The 26041-nt window shown below is 42.3% G+C and overlaps 1 protein-coding gene across 1 annotated transcript in view; it reads right to left on the bottom strand.

Annotated features, from left to right (window-relative positions):
• The window catches only part of LOC123652245 (ALK tyrosine kinase receptor-like), a 170262-nt gene that overhangs the window by 48751 nt on the left and 95470 nt on the right, over nt 1-26041 (bottom strand). The window contains exon 2 of the mRNA XM_045581007.1: nt 3377-3504. Coding sequence (XP_045436963.1) covers nt 3377-3504 — 128 coding nt within the window. The remainder of the gene's footprint in view (nt 1-3376; nt 3505-26041) is intronic.

Below are 26041 nucleotides of genomic sequence, written 5' to 3'. Positions count from 1 at the left end.
CTTCCAAACAGTACAGTCCACAGATAAACTACGGGCAGGAAGTTTTAGAAAGAGAGTGTTAAGACGTAGAGTGTTTTGAAAACAGGGTTCACTCTCTACCTGGGGGGCACACTGAGAATTAAATGAGGACACGAGGCTGTGGCTGTGATTCCTCTTTGCTTTCACTTCCAAGCAGTAGATCCCATTACTGCAGAGATGACCCAGTCCCTTGAAGTGACCAGCCCAGAGAGCCATCTCAGTGCCAGTCTCAGGTTGGCAATGCTGTGGTGTACACCAAGAGCCCCCTTGGTGTAAACTTCATAAGGCTTTGTAGGAGGAGTCAGAAGAGTAATTTATTTTTGTGAGTAGCATTTTCTCCACAAGAAACTGAGCAGCATGGAGGGAACAGCTCTGTTTTTTAAGGTTTCAGGCCAGGGGAGGCCGAGAAGGGGCCGGAAACTCAGGGCATAAGCTATAATGCACCTCCATAGCCATCTTCTCAATGACCCTTATGATGGAGGTTAATTTTGGGAAACTATTAGCATAATGTTATTCCTAGTCTAAATGATGCTATTCTGGGGGAGACCTTCAATGTCCCTTCTGATGTGAAGATAGCTAGTCTATGGCAAATAAGCGTTGGAAAGGGCTCACGCTATGATCTTTGTGAGAAAGGCACATTAGCAATAGTTTGGAGGAAGAAATTTCTACAAATGGAGCAACTATTCAAGATCTCTGATGTAAATTAAATGTAAGTCAGGGATGCCATTTGGGGAGCAGCTTTTGGACAAAGTAGAATGGACATCTTAAACCTACAATCCCGGCGAGCCTTTCACCAGCCCTGTTCACGCTTCTCAAAGATACAACTTCTCTCCTGGTCTTCATGACCTAACCAAAGTAATGACCTCAGAAAGCATAGACATTTGTCTACATCAAATAGGCCTTGAATGTGTGCCTGAATTTATTCTGATTTGGGAGAAAGAGTTAGAAATGCTCAGGAAACACTGGGGTTACTATATTCTTCTCTGCTCTCTGTCTTACACATTCACATTGATCCCTTCACACCCCTTGGTGACCACAAGAGTCCAAGCCAGAGAAGGAGTGCAGAGATCATCTGATTCCCCATGGGGCCCATCTGTTCTTGGGCTGGAGCCTCTGACGGAAGGGAGCTGGACCATTAGGATACTCCTATGACTCTTGACCAATCCACCTTCCCTAGAGAATCAGAGGCAGACTGCTTTTCTCCTTCTGCTAAGAATGTGTCCAGCCAGTGGAAACACTTTCTGGATCATTAGAGAAAGTAAGAGAGGTCAAGTCTCTTGGTTTCACAAGAGTAGAGAAACAGATAAGAGACAGGTCTTTTAAACCCTACAACAAACTCTCTGCAAATGCAACATAAACTACAGAGGACACGTTTTGTAGGTGAATGCAAGTTGTAGAGTAAGTTAGAAAAAAAAAGTGTGTATGACTGGGTGAGATCCTTGATCAAAGGTACAAATACTTTTTTTTGCAGGTGTAATTGTGCTGAGCCTGGAGATTTGTAGGCTCTTATTCCCTTCTCCTGATGTTGCTCAAATAAGGTTAGGCCAATTCTGGGAAATGATACCTCTGCCTGTCACATTCCTGTAAACTAGCTCCCTTTTGGCCTCTTTTGGACGGTACATGGGTCCTTGACATCTGTGAGGATTGATGATGTCCAGAGGCACTCACAAATCCCCAAGTTTGTGAGTGCGGAAACATTTGTGCAAGCTCCTGGCTTACTCCCAAACCGCATGTTTCCTGTACATTGCCTCACATCACAGGTTACCCACCCTTTCAACTTGAACTGAATGTCAATCTATCATATTATGGTGATTTTGCCGTCCCCCACACATAAACCAGTTTTGATTAAAGAAGAAGAAGAAGAAAAAAAGCACATACTTTGTAAATTCTTGCAAAACAAGCAATGAGTGAAGAGACACAGCAGCACAAGGTGCTGGAAGGTTAGTTCCTCACCTAAGGGAGTCTCTTTCACACACAAGCTCCAAGAGGCATGAGATTTAACACCAGGCCTCTACATGAAACAGATGGCCGTGTGTTAAGGGCTTTCATGGTTGTTCATGAACAGTCTAAATGAAGACTTTAGGACTGCGAGTGCCACGGGCTTCCTTCCTGTCCACACATCCTTCTTGTGGTTCTAAGACCACAAACTCCTTGGCACATGTGAAAGCTCCCTCCCAGGGTACCTCTGAGCAGAGCAGACCCAGCAGGAAAATAACAGTAATGAAATCAACTTCCTTCCGAAGATTCTCCTATACTCGTCTCTATGCCCTCTGCATGTGCAAAACAACAAAGGACGTTTATAATCATGATGCTAGGCCTTCTGAAGATCAAGGGAAGATCAACCTCATATACAGGGTAGGGCAAAAGAAGGTTTACAATTGTGATATGCAAAACACAGAGTTTATTTGTGTATTATTATTTATCAATTACTGTATAATTTTCCATGCAAACAGCTGTAAACTTGCTTTCTGTATCTACTTAAGATCCATTTCATTCTGCTTACCAATCAGAATCGAGGCAATAGCTAATAAAGAGATACATATAAAATATAATCTTGAAAATAAAAATGCAAAATCAAAAATTCTGTAGAGGGAGGGGGAAATAGACTTATCAAAAAAGTACATGGATAGAATTACTGTGATTTAGTTCAGAGTTTCCTGGTAAAAAAAAAAAAAAGCAGAAAGAAACCCAACCCAATCAATTATGCTTCAGGAGAGAGATGCCATCTCGAAATAAATTCACAGTGTGGGACTTAAAGCCAAAGGAATTCAATGACACAGGGGACCATGCTCCAATGGTTTTTACAAAATAAGTGAAAAATTTGACAAATAACCATTTCCCATGTTGTCCCTAAATAATAGCTTAAATCAAATCATTAAAAAATACTTAGTAATAAGTTTTGCCTCAGGAAAAACCAAGTATAATAATCATTATCAAGTTGGCGGGGTGAGGAGTTGGAAGAGCTGGCAGAATGTGGGTAATTACTGAAACTGGGTGGGGGGTTTCTGATGGTTTGTTGCATTATTCTATTCATTTGTGTACATTTGAAATTTTCCACCATAAAAATCTAAGATAGTGAAATCATTCAACAGCCAGAGAATTGAAGCTAATATGTTATCTAATAAAGACTGTATTCTGTGCAATGAAGTTTTAAGTTAGGCAGATATAATGTTACATTAGATCTTTAAAAACCAACCATCTGGGCTGTGAAGCACTTGATGATGTTCAGAATCAGCCCTAAGCACTGTAGACTTTTCTAGATAAGTGCATGCATTCCCAGCTAACCATGATGGCGGTTACTGACACACTTAGGACAACAAGCTATGGAGGGGTGAAGGGGCAAGCCTGACCCAGTTACCTTCACTGCAGTTCTTCAGGGCAAAGAAGTCCACTGCAGACAAGCTTCGGTTTCCACTTGAAATGTACTCCAGGGCCACTCGGAACGGGTTCTCTGGGCGCCCAATTCTTCCCTGCAGCACTGTCCAGCTGGTGGCATAGAAAGCGAAGGAGAAGCACAGAAAACAGGGATGAGAAGCAAGCCTAACCTGCAGAGAGCGCCTGCCCTGCAGTGGTGTCAGGGCCCACACTCTCCAAGGGCATTGCCAACAAGAGATGGAGCTCTACGTGGCTTGCAGGAGAGATGCCCTGAGAGCAGCACAAGGGCATTTGTTCTGTCTTGTCCAGTTAACTCAGAGACCCAATTTCCAAACTCACTGTGGCCATTGGCGTTTTTTGTTTGTTTGTTTCCCCACTTCCCCCCCATATTCTCTTTAGGCAGTTACAGACCTGTGAGATATTTCAGTAGCTGGTCTTACAGGAAAAGAGTATATATACTTGAGAAAAACTGGCAGCAGAGTGAAGGAACAGCCTTTAAAACATTTATCTGTCTATTCATAATTGTCTCTGGAAAGAATACTTGGTTTTCAGAATTTTCTATGATCCCCAAAGTCTCAGGATCCTCAGGTTTGCTATATTGTTACTTAAGGGAAGCTTGCAAGAGCTATTTATTTACTGCAGGAAAATTAAAGTGCACTGAAGCATGTATTTTGGGGTAGAGGTACCTAAGATTGACGTGGACTCTGCAAAAAGGTGCAAACAGAAAAAGACAAAAGCAGGTCAAACGGCAAGCTCTGCATCCATCTATAACCAAGGACACTGCCACGGTGGGTAACAGAGAATCTGCTAAATGAACATTTTCACACCTCACTCAGGCGATTAACCTCTGGGAACAGGCTCTGTCATTGATTGGAACATCAAATTTGCTTCCCAACAATGACTCAGGTTCTTAAAGAAATATATAGCTATTTTGACAATTTATGTGGAGAATTGAAATTATATGGACTAGTTCATATTTTCTTTCCTTTTAAAAGATAATTTTATTGAGGTGTAATCGATATACAATAGAGCACATGTACTAAAAATGTATAATTTGATGACTTAAAATGTGTAAATTGATGAGTTTTGCTATATGTATGCAGCAATCTGCCCTTATCCATGGTTTTGCTTTCTGTAGTAACAGTTACTGATATGAAATGGAAAATTCCAGATATAAACAATGCATTAAGTTTTAAATTGTGTGGTGTTCTGAGTAGCTTGATGAAATCTCACCCTGGCCTGCTCTGTCCACTCAGGATGTGCATCATCCTTTTGTGAAGCGTATCCATGCTGTGAACACTACCTTCTCATTTGTCACTTGGCAGCCATCTTGGTTGTCAGACCGACTGTCATGGTATCACAGCGTTGGCTTAAGTCACCCTTAGTAACAGCCCCAAAGCCATTCAGATAAATGTTATTGCACCATATTGTTATAATTATTCTACTTTTATTATGTTATTGTTGTTGATCTCTTACTGTGCCTAATTTATAAATTAAACTGTATCATGGGGATGTACAGAAAAAAAACACACCCCACAGTATATAAGGTTCAGTATTATCCGTGATTTCGGACATCCACGTGGAATATACACCTGCAGATAACAGGGGACTCTGTACACGTATGAACTCATCATAGTGTTTCCTGTGGCCTGACCACTACATTGGGCTTAGGTAGAGCAGTGCAAGTGCTAAGGAATTCAGGGAAAGACTAGCTTTCTGTTTTAAAACATTTTAAAGCACCCTCCACCACAAGTATAAAGTGATGCTTATTATGAAAAATGTTAAAAGTCCAACAGCTCAGGAAAGTGGATAAAGAAGTCACCTCAAAGTCATTATTCAGAGACAACCACTGTCAACACCTCAGTGAACAGCCTTTCAGTTATAATTCTAAGTAAATGAGAGCGCACGGCACGTGCTCTGTGGCTGCACCCTGCCACTCAATGACATGTCTCAGCATGTTTTATTATTATGAGACAATAAATATAGATTACAGGACCAGTTCAATGATTGCATTTTTAATGATTTGTGCTCTGCTCCTCATTTTTCCTTTGTACACCACGCTGAAGCCAGCCCTGTGTACTTCTGTAGCTACTGCCTTGGGACACAGGGCCTGAGTCAAGGGGTACGACATTTAAAACACGGAGGCATGTTGTCAGCCCTCCAACAGCGAGTCAGAGGTCTCATTTTCATCTTTGCTAGCTTTCCCTGACAAAGGTGTTGCCTGAGGCAATCACTGGTCCTTCCGTGGGCCTCCAAGAGAGCAGTTTTGAGTCTCTGGTCCCTGCCATGTAGCTCGGCAGGCACTGGGAGTCTGCTGAGTGAAGAGAGTAATTTTGTTAGTGTACTATACTCTTCTGTAGTTAATTCAGACCACTGGAGCCAATGCCTCAACCACTTAATAAAAGTGCATTGTTTCCCCACAATAGAGGCTGTAGAAGGGATTATTGCTGTTGTAAAGTTTGTTCTCTGTTACTATACCCAGCAGGTTTTCTATCCAAAATAAAACCAGTGTAATTGAATAAGGACAAGGAGGCCTCTTGGTTTAAATGTGGGGCTGTCAACAGAAGAAATCTTTGAAAAGGAAATGTAAATGAGGGATTCTTATGAAAACAAACAAAAAAATTAGAAATTTTCTTGCTCTTCTGAAAAATAAAGGGACTTATTTTTGAGGAAAGATGATGGTGAAAGGCATGACTATTCAGATTCTGCCAAGAATTGTCTCTCCCTGCTCCGAGGAATGATGGATTTTAATTCCAGGTACACAGGGGTTCTTGACAATGATTTCCAGTTCTATATTGGCACTAGCCCTCTGGATAAATGTGTCAAGAGTTTTAGGAATTAGTTTCTGAGTTACTGATGCAATAAGTTTTGTCTGGAATTCTCTGGTCTCCCATAGTTTACTGCTGCAACTTTAATAACTTTCAGAGCAGTTGCCAAACATGTATTTTATAACCAGGGAAGTTGGGACCTGTAAAGGGCAAGCTTATACCTAAGGTCAGATTTGTTTAAGAGAGAGCCAAAAAATCCCATGGAAAACAAATCCAAGCTCTCTCTTCTGTCTGCCTCCATTTTCTTTACTTATATTCTAGTGCTCATGAAACTCACTCATTAGGGTCTCATTTTCATCTTTAGCTGGTGTTCGTAGGAGGAAGTTCTCTGTTCTGACCTAGAAACCAGCGTGCAGCCATATCCATGTGCTGGGGATTTGAGAACATCTTAACAATGATGCTTCAATCAATCAATTTGACAGTGTGGGAGTCCACCTGGACTCTAGGAAGCCAGAAAAGCTGTATGGATAGCCTGTAACCATCCATTATTTTCTAGTGTGTTTCTGAAGCTTTCGCTTCCAGTTCTGGCTCTGTCCTTCGTTTGTCTGATGACTTTGAACAAGGCACTTTACTCTGAAAGTCTGAAATTGTGGGTGTTTTCGGATCAATTGTATTCTTAGCCAGAGAAAGTGTCTTCAACTTTGTGTGAATTTGCTGAGGAAAAAAACTGACCACACTTTTTTGCTGAATGGCTTCACCATAATGAATAAATTAGAGCCCATAAAAAAAAATCAGGAGAGATGGTTTGTGACCTGGGGGCTGGAAGTAATATGTACAAAAGCCTCTCAATTGGGGTTGAGTCGCATATTCTGGTCCTGGATTTGCATGGGTTGCAGTTAAGTCCCTGCACCTCCTGGGGGGTTGAGTTTCTTTATTTGCAAAATGTGAGCACTGAATTTAAAGTTCTGATGCCTATAACTTCTCTCACAGATTGCAGGAGTCCTGGTGACAAAATGCTTTATGGAAGCCCTGAAAGCTGCAATGGACAAATAATATTCTACAGATTATTATTTATGGAAGAAGAGTTATTAGTCCAAAACTCACAGATTTATTTATGGAAAGCGCCTCACTTCCACCCCCTTGCAGAAATGGAGACTTGTCCGAGGTCATTCACTTCATTAAAATCAAGTATACTATTGCTCCTAGAGAGGCAGAACAAGGGTCAATGCAAACTGTGGATCAGTCTATGTATCCAGTTGCTTTTCATATCACTAGAATCACAGAGATAGGAAAGGATATGTCTACTCAGCATTGCTAGAGAGATCACCAGTCTGGGTCTTCAGGATAGATACGTCAGCCAGACAGTGACATACAATATCAGAACATGCATACACAAAACAAAACAAAAAATCTTAAGAAGCTCTGGCACGGGAACAAAAAGAATCTCTAAGGCTCCCACCATTCCACACCAGGTTAGTCTCTACGAGCTTAGAGGAAATCGCCTGGCATGTCTGCTGATGAGAATGAAGGGCTGGCAGCTGTCTGAAAAGGACAAAGACACCAAGTTATTTTAAGCCCAGATTGAAGAGGCACTTTTGACAGCATGTGAGGGCCAGAGATGGCAGTTGACAAGATAGAGGAAAGTGTATTATTTTGTGGCTGTGACATTCCAATAGGCACAATGTTGATGTAGGGCTAGCTCACAAAAGTGAGCCCTCAAACCCTACATGCTAGTCAATGGAATGCCTTTCTGAGATGGTCTTAGCTGCTGTAATACCACAAGGCCTAGATTCAGTTCTGGCTCCACCATTCACTAGCTAAGTGACCTCAGACAAATGGTTTACCTTCTCTGATCTTTGGCTTCCTTATTTTAAAGATGGAAGCCAGAAGAACTAGCCTGCTGTATTGTGAGGATTTGGGAGATGGATGTATGCAAAGGAACATGTTTATTAGGAGCTATTCTTACAGAAGACAACTTTTTCATGGAATGACATGGGTCCATGAAACTCTCTGCATCTCAGCTCATTTATGAGATTCAGGGGGAAAAGAATGCAGGTAAAAGAAAGTGAGAAGGACATTTGTAATTTAAGAATACAGCTACCTTAATTGTTTAAACTAAAAAAAACCACACACCTAAAATTAAATGAATCTTCATTTAGGCATAAACCCAAGAAGTTATGTTAAAACACTCATATAAGAAAGCATATTAGGATGGGACGTAACAACAGATTAACCTTCTGACCAGAACCTCCAGTGTCCCATCTCACTTACAGTAAAAGCCTCTTATTTACCTTTGCATCTTTTTGTAGCATGTGCAAAGATAACTTGAGTCTAGATCTTAGTTAGAATGTGTTGAAATACATTTTTCAGGTCTTTATTACTGCATTGTTACACAGTTTGTAAAGTATTAAGTGCTCTGAGGACCTAAAGATTTAGGATTTAGCTTTGCATTCCAGGAACTTACAGACAAGTGAGAAAGAGTAAAAGCATTTATCAAAATTTATAGTGAATGGCAGTATAGAAGAGCTTAGTAAGTGGCTTATGAACTACATACTAGAGAGTGAAATGGTGTTTCAGACTGGGTGATGAGGAGAGGTGAACCTTGAAGATGGGTTATGAAGAGGGAGCAGGAACTGGGGAAAGGGCAATGCAGAAAGATAGAAGGCATGAGCTCATGAGCAGAGGCCCCACAGTCGGTGTGCTCAGAGAGTAGGCAGTCCAGTCTGGCATGAATCAATGATTTCCATTGGCCTCTATAGGAATGAGGCCCTGTGTCTTACCCACCCACCACCAACCTCCTTAAAGCCAGGATTGGTGGATCATTCATCTTTGTTTCTCCAGTCCCTAATACATTACAGATGCTCAGCAAATATATGTTGAATGAAAGAGAAAATGCATAATCAGATTTATATTAAATCAGATAAGATTCTGACATTATTGACCAAAATTTATATTGTAGTGAAGCTGAGTTACTCTGAAAGTCCATGTAAGCTCATTATCATTAGCTCTCATCTATTCAAGTGACAATGATGACTTAGGAAGAACCTAAAGATGGAAAATTTGGGTTGAGGGAATCTTGGGAGTTGGTTCTCCCCATTCATCTACAACTCTCCCCTCCCCCCAACCCTTAAAAAAAAAAAAAAAAAAAAAGAAGCAGGGTCTTGGGGAGGAACCATCAAATTAGCTCTTGTTCATCTACCTAGAATCCAACAAAGGAATCAGGGAATCATATAACTGAGATATAGAAACAATCTGGGAAGGTTAACTAGGGAAGGTCCCACCTGATGCAATATTATTCTTTACAAGGCAGTCAGCTGTGAATCAAGTCAATGTATTATAAATATTAAAAACCAGAGGCCCCAGTGCACGAAATTCATGCATGAAGGGAAGGGGTTCCTTCAGCCCAGCATGCACCCTCTCTGATCCAGGACCCCTTGGGGGATGTCCAGCTTCCAGTTTCAGCCCAATTTCAGGGATATCCCTCTCACAATCTAGGACTGCTGGCTCCTAACTGCTCACCTGCCTGCCTGCCTGATTGCCCCCAACTCCCCCTCTTCTCCCCACACCCTCGCTGGCCTGGTCATCCCTCTCTGCTGGCCTGGTTGCCCCTCATTGTCCTGCACTGCTGGCCTGGTTGCTCCACTCAGCCTGCTGCTCAGTCGTTTGGTGGTCCCTCACTAACAGCCCTGCTGGCCTGGTTACCCCACACAGCCTGCTGTTCGGTTGTTACTATGAGGGCATCGTGACCAATTTGTATATTACCCTTTCATTAGTATAGATAGCAGCAAGACCAATAATAACAGCACTAATGATATGATCAACAACAGTTAACATTTATTGAAGGCTTATGCTCTGCTTCTAGCTGAGTTTTAAACTCAAGTTAGTGTAGCTCAGTAGTCTTTATGGACATGATCTTAAACTGCCTTTGCAAACTTCTTGAGGTTAAAACATCACTTCTGTATGTCTTTGTTTCAACTTCTGGCCTCAGAGAACATGGTTGGAGACTTGAAACTAAGAGACGTGCCCATTCTCATGTTCTGTGGCAGTGACCATAGTTAAGTGATTTGGTGGTGACTAACCCCAGTGCCAGGACAGCCAAATTCACGGGTTAGAATCAAGATGATGAGAACCACCCAGATTAGACAACCGCGTAGAGCTCAGTCACATGATTATCATTACTGCTGAGTGCAACACTGTTAAGGTGCAGCCACACAGCTGCTATTCTCTCACATGTCTCTCTGCTAAGACGCTCTCTTGACAAGTGTCTGGACGTGAATGTGAAGGTGTGAAGATTTGTTAGAAACAAGGAACTGAGCCTGTGGGAGCTCATCTAGATCAATACAGGGGAAAAAGGCAATTGCATTTCTCTCTCTAGTTTTATCTTAAAGAAAAAAAACCCACACATAACTTTCAAGTTTTTCTTAAAATATACCTGGTGGTAATTCTGCAGCAAATATAAACCATTCAGCACTATTTTTTATTGTTTCCATTAAATCAACCCGCATTTAAAGCATTTTTATGGGAGAGAGCAGGGAGGGGGGGAAAAAGCCAGATCAATGTAAATTTTAATGTGAAGTTCTTTGTTGCTAGTTAATTTTCTGTAGCAATAATATCACTTGGTATGTGACACAGGGTCTTTTATCTAAGGAGCCTTAACTTTCTTATTCTCTTGCCCTTCACAATTTCCCAGAAGTTGGATAAATGCCCTGGAGAGGATCAGATCTGGATGGGAATGAGGGTACAGGGTGATTCAGGCTGTGGCTCCAGTGGCTCCTGACAATGAGCTGCCCTGAGGCTGAGGGTGGCTATGGGTCCACGGGAGGGGAACTGTGGAAGCAAAGGGGGCTTGAGGCAGGGATGGGCTAGCTTGGGCCACAGGTGGACTCGGGTGAGACCTTTAGCACTGGAGGCTGGAAAACAGTTTTGGTTTTCATCAGAGACTGTATGGGTGACAGGGATCTGGAAAGTGGCCTGCCTTCTCAGGGTGGAGCCAAGAAGGTGCTCCCAAAGTGTGTTTTCCCTAATTCTTCTTGTGCTTTTGAGCTAAGAGAAAATAAACGGTCTTGGGTTCATTGCCCTGGCCCCTCGCTAACTTCTAATCTTCTCCCTCTTTCCCTCCCTCCCTCACTCCCTCCCATTTTTAAGGTCAACTGAATGTTCCAGAATACTCTCTAGTACTCCTACGCATTCCACTCCTCTCACTTGGGTTGTACACCTACTGAGAGTCAGTTAGGCTTGTTCCCAAGCCTCTTCATGCCAGCTGTACTCATTAAGTTGCTGCAACTTGAGCAAAAAGAAATTGAATTATTTTGTAAAGACATGAAGGGATAAATCACTAAAAATAATTATTGCTTAATTAGGCATGAATAAGGCAATAGAAAAGATAAAAAAGAAAAAGCTTATAATCCAGAAAGCCTCTAGATTAGTTGATAAGTGTTCCAAAATTATTTGTTTTAGCAAAACTAAAAGTGAAAACCATGGCTGTGATGTGGTGGTGCCATGGATGTGATTTATGCTGAAAGAAAAGTACAGAACTCCCGTCAACAGAGCCACACTTCAAGCATAGGTCTTGGCCCCACATCAAGAGATTGATGAATTGGCATCCATTTCGAAGTTGCAAGTTAAAATAAAATGTTTAAAGATGTAAGTCGATTCCCAAGCAACTATTGCTCCTAAGCTTATTGTCTAAGATGGCTTCTTCCTTGTTCTGGTTTGTATAAAGAAATATACAGAGGATTCACTAGTGTTCTTTCTTCTTTTTAAAGGAAGAACACTGAGTATCCTGGCCAAAAATCAACAAAGAGAAAACTTCTTCGATTCAACAGCAGCAATCCTGAGAATCCTGAAGTTTCTCTTTCACTTTCTCTGAGTCTTGGATTAGGTCCCACCCACACTACCACCTCCTCTACCAGCTGCTGAACACCACTCATTATGGGGCTGTGGGAGGGACTCAGCTAAGCTCTGGGCAGCGGAAATAGTTGGTGCTGGCATTTCAGAACTCATTTTAAATTATGGAAGTGGGCATGAAAAGTTCCCAGGTGTCCCTCACTCCACAGATTTGTCAATCTCTCTGGCAGGGTGGGTGACAAGATTTCTCAAGAGTTCCGAGTAACTGGTTTGAACTTCTCTTTCTGTGTGAGTTTGGGCATAACACCCAACAGCAGCCAGAGGGAATCTGGAATTTGGTTTCCTAACTCTCTTCCTCCCAATAACTTTTTAGCACCATCTGTTCTTTTCAAACTCAATCTTTTATTTCAAATCAACTCAATGCAGTCAGTTCTTTTGTTCATTTAAAAAAAAAATACACCTTCCCCTGGGAGAAGAAGAAAGACAACACTGGCTCTGAAATGCAGCTGCTTCTGTAGGGTCCGTCCCCTTTAGCCCAGTCTGCTTCCAGCATGAGCCCTGACTCCCATATGGGTCTAAATTTTCAGCTTTTACCTGCACCTCCGCACCCCCATCCCTGTCTCAGAGCTCAATGCCTGGGATTTCCCAGCCTCAAAGGAGTTCTCCCTGCTTATGCTCAAATGATATCCAATTGTCCATCCTGTTCCCTAAAGAGCCAACCTAAATGTCATGTAATGCATTAACGTATTGATCGGTTCAATATGCAAGCCTCTGAACCAAGCAAAATGCTGAGGTCCAGCTCAGAGGTTGTGTTTCGGTCATAAATCTCTGGCCAAGTCAAGCTACTGTGCGGAAACTTTACATGGTAGCACAGACCTGGAAACTTTACATGGTAGCACAGACACTGTGGCCCTTCCTGTAAGCAAATTCTGGGTCTGGGACAGTGGTCAGCTGAGCTGAAAAAGGCTGAAGGGCCTGGTGTGGCAAGTAAGAGTAGCCGACAGATTTGTACCTATCAGAGATGACCTCCTCCCCCAGGCTACATGCTGCCCCTACCCTGCTTGGGGTGGCCGGCCAGGGATGTGGAGGAGATTGCCAATGGCATCAATGGATCATGCCCAAAGCCCCTTGGAGCAGAGGGACTCACTGGCCTGCTGCAGCTCCTATAGTGTACTGTGGCAAAACATGGACAATGGGCATATTTGTGAGAGTGAAAGATGTATGACTGGCATGAATCTTGGAAACTACCATGTCTAATCCTCTCATGTGGAAGAGAAGAACTGAGGTCTGGAGATATACCCTCTTCATATAGCTACACAATATTGAATTGTATCCGCTCCCATGAAAAAAGCCAAAAAAATCAGAGACCTTATTAGTGTGTCAGTAAGCTTAGTTGGAGATAGGGTCTTTATAAAGGTAATCAAGTTAAAATGAGATCATTAGAGTGAGCCCTAATCCAATATAACTATGCCTATAAAAGGGGAGATTTGGACATAGAAATAAATACACACAGGGAGGACACCTCCGCGAAGAGGGAGACAGAGATATGGGATGATGCATTTACAAGCCAAGAAATTCCAGAGATTGCCAACACACTCCCTGAAGCAAAAGAGAGAGACCTGGGACACATGCCATGAAAGGAATCAACCTTGTGGACACTTTGAGTTTGGACTTCCAGCCTCCAGAACAGTGAGCAAATATGGTTCTGCCTGTAAGCCACCCGGCTTGTGGGACTTTGCTACGGTAGCCTTAGCAAACTAACATAGGTGGCTAGTTCTAAACCATCCCCACTAAGTTGAGAAACAAACTTTAAATTATTTTTACTTATTATCGAATAGCATCATCTTTCTGTGTGATGACCAGCTCATGACAGGCGGCTGAGAATAGAACTCATTTCTCACAAAGGAACCTCATTTTCCCTAGGGCCAGACAGAGCACAAGACATTTTGCTGCACATTCATCTCTGCCTTCCAGATGAATAATATCACCTCTACCTTCAGGGAGGCCCTACTGGAGAATGAGACTAGAAAGTACTTGCTAAAGCCCAGGAATCCTGGGACCCATTAGGTTTGCGCAGGCAATGCTAGTACCTTTAATCCATGCTTGATGAAATGAATGAACTTGGACTTCAGAATTCCACGGTACCAGCCACATGGGAGCTTTCGGGCACAGAGCAGACAGAACTGCCCCAAAATTGTATCAATGATGCGTTCACCTGGGAGCCAATTTCTAGGCTAGAACTGCCACTACCAATTTTTATATGACATTAGAGGGTAAACTCAAAATAGTAACCAGGAATTTTTGAGAGATGCTGGGCCTGCAGTAGAAGCAGAGACACCTGAAGGAGCCAGGGAGATTTGGTGGAGGGTAAGAATCACCACGTATGAGACCGGCCTTCATCCTCTCTCCTGAGTCCTCTTGGGCTTTGATTATCTACAGAAGAAAGCCCTGAACCCCCAGAATTCTTTGATGTTATATCTGACCCTCTCTATATTGGGAACTGTGATTTTCTGGAAAAGGCAGGCTTCTTGTTTTTAGCCAGTTCAGTTCTTCAGTAATACACAAGGTGGGGCAAATGTAAGTTTACAGTTGTTTGTATGGAACATAATACAATCAATAGTAAAGAATAATACAAGAATAAACTCCAGGTCTTCCTGATGGGGAACAATTCTTAAACTCACAACTCCTTGAGAGGGAAGACTTTTTTCCTACGAACCCTTAGGCTCCTTGGTGGGACTGCTTGTTAAACCTGGTATCTTCCAACCAGACCTGTAGCTAAAGCCTCCGGAGCAGGACTCCAAAGGAGGTGACACAAGTTGGGCACTCAGATCAGCCAAATCCCAGGGAGCCACTATGTGGAAATAATTGGAATCTTTTAGCCAAGGTGTGTGAGAGTGATTAAAAGGAAATTGCAGTTATGGAGCCCAGAGGTAAAATTTCAAAACTGGCCCATAAATCCTGGTCTGGCATGAAATTTAAAACTCCCAAAGGTATGCGATGCCATATTAAAAGGGTTTTAATATTAAGAAGTAGAAATAACGAATGATAATCAGAGTATTGTTTCTGGGAGTAGGGGCAGCTCTGAAGGACAGGCAGGCTGGAACTACAGGGCAGGCTCTCGTTGGGTTGTGTTTTATATCCTCACTTCACAAGAGATGAATTTAGGAAGGGAAGGCGGGCTTGGCAGAGGGCTGTTGAGTGAAAATCTGGCAGTACCATTCCGCAGTGAACTCCGGCTCAAGTTCTCTTGAAAGTCAGAGACACAAATGGCCTTTGCCTGCTATGCGGCTGCTCAGGGCCAGATGATGCAGAGAACAGTGACTGGGTGGAGAATGGCTGGGAGGTGCAGTGGAGAGGCAGCAGGGAGTCACGGATGGAGAGCACTGAGGGCCTGGCTCACTACCTGGATCTTCATTGGCTGGGGAGCTTTAGGCAAGTCATTCCACTCTCTGTACATGGTTCCTCTATTTACTCCCTCCCAGGATTGTTGGAAGAATTAAAGGGTAGAATGAATAGGAGAGTGCTTTGAAAATATATGTTGTAATAGATTTCTATTGGTCCCTGGTCCTCACCTGGATCTGGTCTTTCTCCTTTGAACTTATTTAAGTTGATTCCCTGAAAATTTGTTGACAAAAATATAGCTGGATGATTCCAGAAGCTAATTTCACCCCCTGGATGCTAGGCTGATGGCAGTGCCTTGCACTGGTCTGGCCAATCAGGACACACTAAGCCCATCATCCCTGGGCTCTGGGTTCTGCATATTATCTTCTCAGGCAGGTGCAACACACCATGACTTTATATCAACTTGTGATCAGTTGGAATCCCTCTTTCTCCCTACCCTTCTCTAGGTTACCCATAATCCTTTTCTCACAAACTGTTTCCAAACCACAATTTTCCAGACCTTATAGGTTGTTACTCAAAGCAGCTGGTTATTTTGAACCTGAATGTAGGACCATGACATTTTCTGCAGCAAATTTCAACTGGCTTGGTTTCTGGAATTTGGAACCTGTCATCTGTGGTATTATGTCCACTACCACGCTTGGAACCATCTGCGGACCAGGCCTCCTGTGGAACGAGATCATGAACATACAGCTTTTAGCACAGTGGCTGGAGTGTCGTAGATATGAACAAATGTTAGGTTCTCTCTCTGCCATCATTTCAGACAGGAGTTAAAAACATGGACGAGTTGCCGAAACCAGTTTAGCTCAGTGGTAGAGAGTCGGCCTGTGGACTGAAAGGTCCCGGGTTCGATTCCGGTCAAGGGCATGTACATTGGTTGCGGGTGTGTGCAAGAGGCAGCTGGTCGATCTTTCTTTCTCATCGACGTTTCTAGCTCTCTATCTCTCTCCCTTCCTCTCTGTAAAAAATCAGTAAAATATATTTAAAAAAAAACAAAAACGTGGACAAGTCAAAGTTCAAGGCAGAGTCCTTTATCGTTGCCATAGAGACACCTTAGGATGGACTAAGCTCACTCACTGTACCTTGTTGTTTGTAAGTGTCCAATTTGCTGTGGACCCACCTCCCAGAATATCAAGGGAAACAGTGGGGAGTATGTTTCTTAAATTGAGATATTCTGTGTCTGCCATGTTCCCTCACCTACCAACCCCACACCATATGGAGGAGGTTGCCCAGGACTGGCTTTAGGTAGGAAGCCTATGTTCACTCTTGGAATCCAGTTTTGTTTTATTTTTTCCCCCCTGAAAATTCCCAAACCACTTCCTCAGCAACATTTTTAGAAATGACTGGGGTTAATATTTTTAAATTCAAGCATTCTTTGATTGAAATAAAGAGAGAGTTAAAAATATAGCATTGTCTTGAATTTAAATAAAAAAGTTAAATTGGCTATAAATGAAAATTTACTCAGACTAGCTTAGTTTCATCTTATATAGAGGAAATACCAACAGGACACTTGATAATTCATGCTGGGTAGGTATAAGAAACTGACTTTAGCCCTAGCTGGTTTGGCTCAGTTCAAGGGCACATGCTCAGGTTGCAGGCTCCATCCCCAGTAGAGGGCATACAGGAGACAGCTGATCAATGATTCTCTCTCATCATTGATGCTTCTATCTCTCTCTCTCCCTCTCCTCTCCTCTCCTCTCCTCTCCTCTCCTCTCCTCTCCTCTCCTCTCCTCTCCTCTCCTCTCCTCTTTTCTCCTCTCTTCTGTTCTCTTCTCCTCTCCTCTCCTCTCTGAGATCAATAAAAATATATTAAAAAACTGATTTTAATCAACAATTAATATGGCCACCCAATACATGCAGATCCTGTTAGATATAAATCTATAGCAAGTGTTCTAGCAGAAGCAAAGAAAGAATAAGACAAGAATCATACCCATAAGCAATTTCTAGTTGTGAAGACTAAAGTGGCAGTATGGAATAAGAAACAAATAAGCCCAAGGCACATATCAGCAATTTCAATGAATTCAATAGACACTTATTGAGTACAATATGTACAGGCATCTGGTAGGTACTGGATATGGAAGATGAGACATAGTCCCTGCCCTGAAGGAACTTATATTTAAGAATTCACATGCACTGAGGAAATGCAAACTAAGGGATTTTGTCTAGCATGGGACAGAATTAATTAACTCCAGTCATAGACACTAAGAGAAGGATACCTTCTGAGAAATGCATTGTTAGGCGATTTCATCATTGTGGAAACATGGAGTGCACTTACACAAACCTAGGTAGCCTGCTACAGGGCAACCTACTGCTCCTAGGCTACAAACCTAGACTTTATAAACACTGTTCCACAGTCCTCTCCCAGCTTCCTCTGACAGGGTCAGAAACTGAGCATCAAAACTGCCACATCTGTACCATGAGCAGGGATGTGGGGTGGACTGACTGGAAATGTCAAGGAGAAACTGGCTGGGTGAGTTGTAGATCACCACAACAGTGACCCTCAGGAGGGAGTGAAAGGCAGCCTGAGGATCTGAAGGAATGAGGAATGAAGATGGAGAGATAAAGGATCAGAATGGGTTTGGCTATTGCATGCTGAAGCAGTGGTCAGATTAAGGAATTCTGTGGCATTCACACACACACACACACACACACACACACACATACACACATCGTGTTTATATGAAGAGGGTGTAGAACTGAATACTCAATATTTTGACTTTGGAAATTTGTTTTTTATTCCATTGATCCTATCAGGCACAAAGCACTCTCTCTCTCTGGCATTGAATTGATGTAAGAAATAAAATTTATCTACACTTTATAGCATTATGAACTGAAAATATTTATCAAGTACAGGGACAGGCAGGCTTCATACTACCACAGAAATCTTTTACTGAAGTGGCAATGGTGCTTAATACTTGTTAAAATCGCTCCTGCATCCTTGTACTGGATCTTAGGTCCTCCACAGCAATGGGTTTACAGCAATGTCCTCTGAAGACCAGTGAGCTCTGGGAGGGCTGGAGCGCCCTCTGAATATACTGCTCTGTGGGGACAGGCTCCTCCGTGCTGAAGCAGGTCAGCGGCTGACTGACTGGGATTGAATCTGTGCACTCAAAATTGAGGTGCTGTGAGATGAAATCTATTGCTAAGCCCCACAGATATTACTTTCATCAGAGGAAAAAGAAATACTTCCGAACCACATATCCTTCCCTTTTAAACAGAAAATTTAGCTCATTGTCATCTTAAGGGATCCATCATTGATGGCTACATTATATGATGAAGGACTGGAATAGGTAAACAGGAAATCTAAAAGGAACAGCGGAAGGGGAAAGATTTTCCAGACACGAGGAAAAGCAGCATGCAAGTCCCCTTCATCTAGCTCCTGTGAGCAGGGACAAGGACTTCCGGTGGGGCACAAATTTGGGATTCTATCACTTGATTGCTCCAGAATTTTAAAGTTCAAATCCCTTAGACAGAGAAAATGGTAATGCAAGTTTAACAAGAAATAGATAATTTTACAGGTCAGGGAGTTCGTTTCAAAGTAAGACTTTCGTTTTGACAGTGTCCTTTTAAAGAATGTGACTCTGGGGATTTTTTTTCTGGCTCAGAATCTGCCATCCTACACAATAATTAGCCAGTGACACATTTTCTTTGTTGTTCATTAAAGATTAATGAGGGGCAGAGCTTAAGGCCTGGTGAGATGGAGAAACCCTGAAGGGTTCATTTGAACCTTTCATATCTGTTCTTTTTTGGAAGCTCTGATGAACAGGTTCTGAATACAACAGCAGCCATCTGCCTTCTAACCTACAATATGTCTTTCATGAAAACTCAGATGTTTCTGGCAGGCTGTCTCCCACCATCAGCTCCAAGGCACATGCACCAAAGGAGGCAGAACAGATGTTTGGAGCTTTGCAGTGGCTTGAGTGTGCTTCATGCAGGGGCGATGGGCATTTCCAGCAAAGTGTCTCTCTTCACTCAGTGCTGAGTTCCCAAGGTCCCATCCAGGAGAAACTCCTGCGAACACTGCAAGGTCTGGCCAATTTATTTTGTTCTGTTAGATTTCTGCTAGTTCTTCCCCTCGACTGAAAGCCACACTGGGAGACACCGATAGGTGATAAGGAGACAGTTTATTTAACAAAAGGAATACCAATAGAAGTTTAAATACTTCTGCTTAAAAGTAGGCAGCTGGAAATAATGAAATGCCTTTTGGGAATTTAGGAGGCTCTGGCCCTTTAAAAGATTAGTTCACAAAAATGGATCCATGCTGATTTAGACCTTGCTACTCAGAGTGATGCCCTATTTGGCCTACTTTTCTGTCTTTCATTTTCTGAATATGAATCTGGCATCATTTAGCATCTTGTACAATACCCTGTATTCAGAGGAGCTCAACATCCATTAATAGATGATGATGCCAATAATCAGAGCTAGGAGCTGTGATTGTATTATAAGCAAAGCATTTAAATAATTACAGGACCAATAAGGCCCAGAGTGACATTTCTATATCCTCATCACTGATGAGCATGACCTTGGGACAAGTCAACTCCCACTGCTCCCTGGGATGCAATTCAGGGAAGGCTGGGGCATCTTCCATAGAAAAGGCCAAAGGAACCAACACATAACTCCACCAAATTCACCACCCTGTGTCTTCCCCAGTCTTCCCTAGGAAACTCTGATGCCCTGAAGCCCCCCTCACACACCTCTCCATTCTCCATTTCTCCTGCCCAGAACTTCTTTGCACTGAGACTCCTTAGAATTTGAGGTGGAACAAGAATCTAAAGGGGCTATGAGCTAAATTATTCCCAGCCCATCCTCATTTGCCTTCATTACACATGAGGTTCCTCTTATGCCAAGATGCCTCAGTCTGGGGGATGACCAACACCTCCTAAGTAAATCACTAATTGTACCTGTACTCATTTATAGAGACTGTGCAGAGCTGAGAGGGCTGCCCAATTCATGGATCTTCTGAATTAGGAAGTTAAAATAGAATTCTGAAGAGGAGGCAGGGAGAACTGGCCTGAAAAATGATTGAGAGGCAGGACTTCCTGCTCCCCAACCTTCTGGCACACACTGATGTTGTCCATGTGTCAGCTTTCCCCATTGACAGCACATCTTATTTTGTCTGTGACGTCTAATGCATCACCTACACTCCAGGCTCAATCCTGGCCAGACAGAACTGAGAACTGTCCCTCAACCTGCCAGCCAACATATCTAATTGCCTAGAATTCACAATTTTCTGATCTGAGGCAGTTCTTTATCTTCTTAGCAGAACATATGTCCCACCAGGCAGCACTATAATAAACCTGTGAATTGAATTTGTTTCCTTGGGTGAGATGTGCAACATCTCAGGTAATTCAGGAGACCTGGGTTTCTAATTCCACTTTTGTTCCTAATCACAGCTAACACCTATTGCATTCCCATTATGTGCCAAACAGTGTGCTAAGTAGTTCATATCGATTATTTCATTCAACCTTCACCACAACTGTAGAAGGGAGGTCTATCATGATGAAGAAAAAGAAATTCAGAGAATTTGTGATATTGCTCAGGATCACACAACTAGGAAGAGATGTGGAGTTCTGAGGACCTAGGTCTGCCCAACTTCAAAACTACTGCTCTTAACCACTATCGGTACTGCCTCCCAATCCACATGAAGCCAGGCAAGCCCCTTTGAGTCTCTTGGACTTGATTTCTTCTTTATTTGCAAAATAAGGGAGTAGGTCTAGGACTTCCTAGGTCCCTACAGCTCCCACATGCTATGGATCAAGTCCTCACACCTCCTCTTTGACCTAGCAACCTTTCCTACCCCACATTCCTGTCAAGTTACTCAAGACTGAACCCTCTTTCTACTGGACCCATTCTCTCCCCATGTGCCATATCATGATGGTCATCTGATAAAAGCCCTCCATCTTTGTCTTCCTTACCTCTGAGCATAGATCTGATAGAGGAAGTGAGCCAAATAAAGGCAAACTCCTAAAGTCACAGAGACCCTTATGACTAGACACAGAGAAAGATATGCCAGCACGGCCAAAGGAGAAAGAGTGAGCAGGCTATGGAGTGGGTTCTTGGAAGATTCCTGGAGGCAAAGGTATTTAGGAAAAAAACTTTTTATAGGACCTACATGGAACTTAGGATGGGAGTGGTTCATAGCCCATGAAGGGCAATAGCCAACTGGTGCTCAGGTTTGTGCCAGTGGGACAGGGGCAATGAGTCCATCTCAGACAGGCTCTTCAGCCAGTCCCTGTCACCAGTCACCTTGAACCAGCCTTTGGCTCTTGACCTGTAGTCTGAGGTTCTCTAGAGGGATAAGTATATATTATAGGGATTCACAAAACATCCTTAATTATTTTCAAAGGGGCTCATGCAATACTCTGACTTGAAAAATACTATATAATCCATTATATGAACTTTGAGCAAGACATTTCATCTCTCCTGGAATGGATCTGCATTAAAAAAAGAAAACACACAACATAATGGGGGATGGGTAGATGAGATAATTCTTAGTTCCATGAATTTTAGGCTGAGAAGAAAGGCAGGCAGACCTTTCTGAGATTGCTGTCTTAGCCAACTGCCTCAAGGTCACCAATTTTGAACACGAGAAAACCGAATCAAGAAAAAACAGGATTTGCTGATGTTTCTTTGGAATGGAATTGCCCAGGAAGAAGAAAACAAACATCCATATCAAGAGACTGATTTATTTCTCTGGTGTCCATATCTCTATCTATGCTCTCTGAAGGAAAAGAAAACTTGAGGCTTGTTTTGCTGTTGTTTGTATTGTGATGACAATGGAAATGCCATCTCATCAGTGAACAATGATGTAAGTGAAGGAGAGGCACAGATGATGAAGAAAAAGAAATTCTTCAAAAATTAAGACATCCTCCAAAAATAAGACCTAGTGCAACTTTGGGAGAAAAAATTAATATAAGACACTGTCTTTTTTTCGGGGAAACAGGGTAGATGAATCTGATAATATGCAACTCATGGAGGAAAGCCCATATTTATTCTTGTGTCCTCCAAAATGCCACCCATTCTTTATCCCATCTGTTTTCAATATATACTTCACTATTAGTCTCTAGTAAGGTAAAAGAATAGGTCACTATTTAATTTATTTGCCCAGCTAGAATTGGAGTGCTTGCTAAGATCATCTTTGACCTTTCTCTTTCTCTTTCTCTCTCCGGGGAGAGCGTGTCCATTTTCATAGGTTCAATGCTGTTTTGTGGGAATGACTTTTAGATCTTCAGCTTCAGCTCTGACCTGATGACTCATCTGAACCATCAGCAATGCATTTCCTGTTTCTTTGAGCCATTTCTACCTGGATGCCCTCCACCACACGGAGCTCACTTCAATGAATCAGCCAATCCTTCCATCCATTATTCTACATTTCTCCTGAGAGTAGGAACATAACAATTCACAAGTCTAGGGCTTCTTTGATTTCCTTTCATTACAAGGATTTCCAACCTTGTAATTACCACCATTAGCTGGGCCAATCAAGCCTCATCCTCTTCTTTGATGCCCTGGAACATGGCCAAATATTTGTTTTGGGTTTTGCTTTTCTTTGTCAAGACTCTTATTTGGGCCCTTGGTTCCTAGGGCATTTTCAATCTGCCTGTTTCTCCATTGATGACCCAGACCTATTTTGCTCCTTGATTCTTGCCCTGTTGCCCACTTCTCTACCCCGTTTCTGGCTTTTCTGTTTGCTCACTCTCCAGGGCCCTGTTAGCTGCTTATCTGATCTCTGCTTGGACCTTGTACTGGGTCAAGTTCTTCCAGTCCCATTCTCTTGCCTGGATTTTTATCTCAGTCATACACATCTTTAAACGTATGCTCAATCTTCATAAGTTGTAGTTCAGGAACCTTCAGAGGATCATAGTATGAAAAGAGCCCCTTACTATCTTAACATGTAAATCAAGGAGTTGAATCAGATGATCTCTAGAATTTCTTGCAGTTCTCAAATGCTATGACTTAAAAGCACTCAGAGACCATTTAACTAAACATTTTCATTTGAGCAATAAGAAGCCAAGACCCAGAAAGATTAAGTAATTTGACAGTCTGGGTACTAAGATGGGATTAGAATTTAGGTCTTTTAAGTTATGGCTCTTGCCAAAACTCTCAGCTTTGCCATTGTCTGCCTCTCTCCCTGCCCTAGTTCAATCCCCTGCCATCTGTCAGATTGTTGTTTACTTGGATAGAAGAAGGAAAATAAGGAACTCTTCTCCCAGGTCACTGCTTGCATTAGCAGCTTCAAGATGACAATGAGAATGTGCAACCCACTTACGAGAATAAACTGTTTTTAAGGACTTGAGCACATTGATTGTTTTTTGAGAGTGGCACCACTAATTACAAATAAGTCCTGTCTATTTATTAAAGCAGGCCCCCTTCAGACATTTCCCGCATATAAACGATCCTTCCCCACAATTAGGGTAAATTAGTAAGGTTTTACTGAACTAATGAGACAATGTTTGTGAAGCTTGTCTTTATGTCTTCCAGGCCATTTTGAGACAAGAGCCTATAATTGGGATGCTCACACAGCCACATTCAAGGAGGTTGCATGGGAAGGGAGGCTATCAAACCCCCTGTTTACTTCACAAAATGCTATATGGAGGTGTGGCTCCAGGCTCAGGGGCATGAACACACATGCATGTACACACAGGATATGGGTACATGCAGGATGTATATATAGAACATCAAACAAAATCATATGTTTCTATTCTCAGTTGAGCTTCCCCTTCCCTCTCTAATAAATGATTATCCGGATGCCCTGGTGCTGACATGCTAGGTCTGAAATCTTGCCTGATTCATGAGGGATAATGAAATAAAGCAAAAATAGTATGTGCCTTTTATTGTGAACTAGACTCTAGCTCTATTTTAGCAAATTATCTATCATAACCTTCCAAGGAAGTGTTATTATCCCCATTCAGTTGATGAAGACATGAATGCCTAGCAACCCAAGGCACCGTTAGTGTGCTGAGCTGGCATTCAAACCCACTGTCTTTCCACTATGCCCCATAGCGAGTGCTTTATCCCTAGACTAGTTTCTCTGCTGAAGCTCTATCTGGTCCCCCAACCTGACTAGCTTTCCATTTAACTTTTTTTTATCCTTTTAGCATAAGATGGAGTTTAAACTCAGGTCATTACCTTGCCCCCAGCCTCTACTCTGATGTCTTTGATCCTTCAGATCTCTATCCTGCAGCCCTTCAGGAGATAGTGGACAAGGAGTTACCTTAGGATGGCAAAGCACTGCTTTACCTAACAGATTTGGAATGAGCAGGCTTCCCAGTCAGGACCCCTGTGTTGAAGACAGGCCTGAAGACTGCAGATCGGAAATAAGAGGATGGGATGGGTGCAGAACCAGCTCTACAGCCCCACCTCACAACCTCTGCCACGTGCCTGAATGCCTATATGTTGACCTAATACAAAGCCAGTGGCTATTGGGAATGCAATTGTGGGATGCAACTCTAATTTTTAGGAGATCCATCATTTAGTTATTTCTTCAAGCACTTGATTTATAGTTTGAAATAGGACTAAGTCCTTTTTTAGTTTCTAGAAACAACAAACATGGCATCGAGGGCCAGGTTTGAGAGGTTTAGTTTTTGAGTTTTCCAGAAGCAACTTTTTAAGGGATTAGCATAATTTATAAATGGGATTAGAATTTAGGTCTTTTAAGGGAAGACACACAAGTTATTAAGGGAAGTAAGGGATTTCCAGAGACTCCCAGACTTTGGGAACAGTGTCAGGAAGCACAGAAACTCACTTTGGTGGCTCCATTGGGAAGAATATACGATGTCAGATCCAGGCTCAGGCCCAGACACTACTCTTTTAGTCCTCTGGTCTTAATTCCTAGGATGCCAGATGATGGACTGCAGAGACCAGAGGTACAAGGGTTCAAAATTCTGATTTCATCAACCAATAGCTACATTTACTTAGCCTCTTTAAATGCCAGCCTTTCCATCTGTAATAAGGAATTAAACTATAAGATCTGTGTTGCACCTCTACTGCCTGGCTCAATATCTGCCTGGTAGAATATAGTCAATAAATATTTGCTCATCAGATAAGAATTTCTCTTGTCTTATAGAAGTTTGGTGCATGAGGGTTGAATTTAAACATTTTAGCAGGTACATCAATGTTAGCATTGTTTCTTTGCTTTGTTAATCAGCTTTTAAAACACTTTCTCCTTCCTTGGCTCAAAATTCCTGATCCTGTTCTTGGGATATCTCAAGAGGCAAACTTGCAGTGTAAATGCTACAAAGAACAAAGACTCCTAGACACATAGATTTTAATCCCCAAGAGAGAGTCATAGGGTTAAAAGGACACCTTGAGAAATCTATCCTAATTTGTTAGTTCACCAGATAAAGAGATTGATGTAGATGGGGGTGACTTACTTCAGGACATGTTTAAGTTTTCTACAAGTGGAGTTATAATTTTATTTATGGAAATCAAGAGAAGAGACCTCTAAGTTTCACATTCCTGGGACACAGCATTCCTCTAAATTCATGCCTCCTGGTTTCCTTTTCTTATCCAATACACACAACTCAGAAGAACTGGTTTGTGTAATCTGATAAGACTTGGACAAGGTGGTGACAGTTTGACTAGGAAGGTGGGGCCTACACTGGAAAGGTCTCCAAGACATTGCACTAATACACCTG

The sequence above is a fragment of the Pipistrellus kuhlii genome, unplaced genomic scaffold, assembly GCF_014108245.1.
Source record: "Pipistrellus kuhlii isolate mPipKuh1 unplaced genomic scaffold, mPipKuh1.p scaffold_m20_p_13, whole genome shotgun sequence".
Classification (NCBI taxonomy): domain Eukaryota; kingdom Metazoa; phylum Chordata; class Mammalia; order Chiroptera; family Vespertilionidae; genus Pipistrellus; species Pipistrellus kuhlii.
The sequence above is the reverse complement of the archived record's forward strand: the minus strand, read 5'-3'. Positions and strand labels throughout refer to the sequence as shown.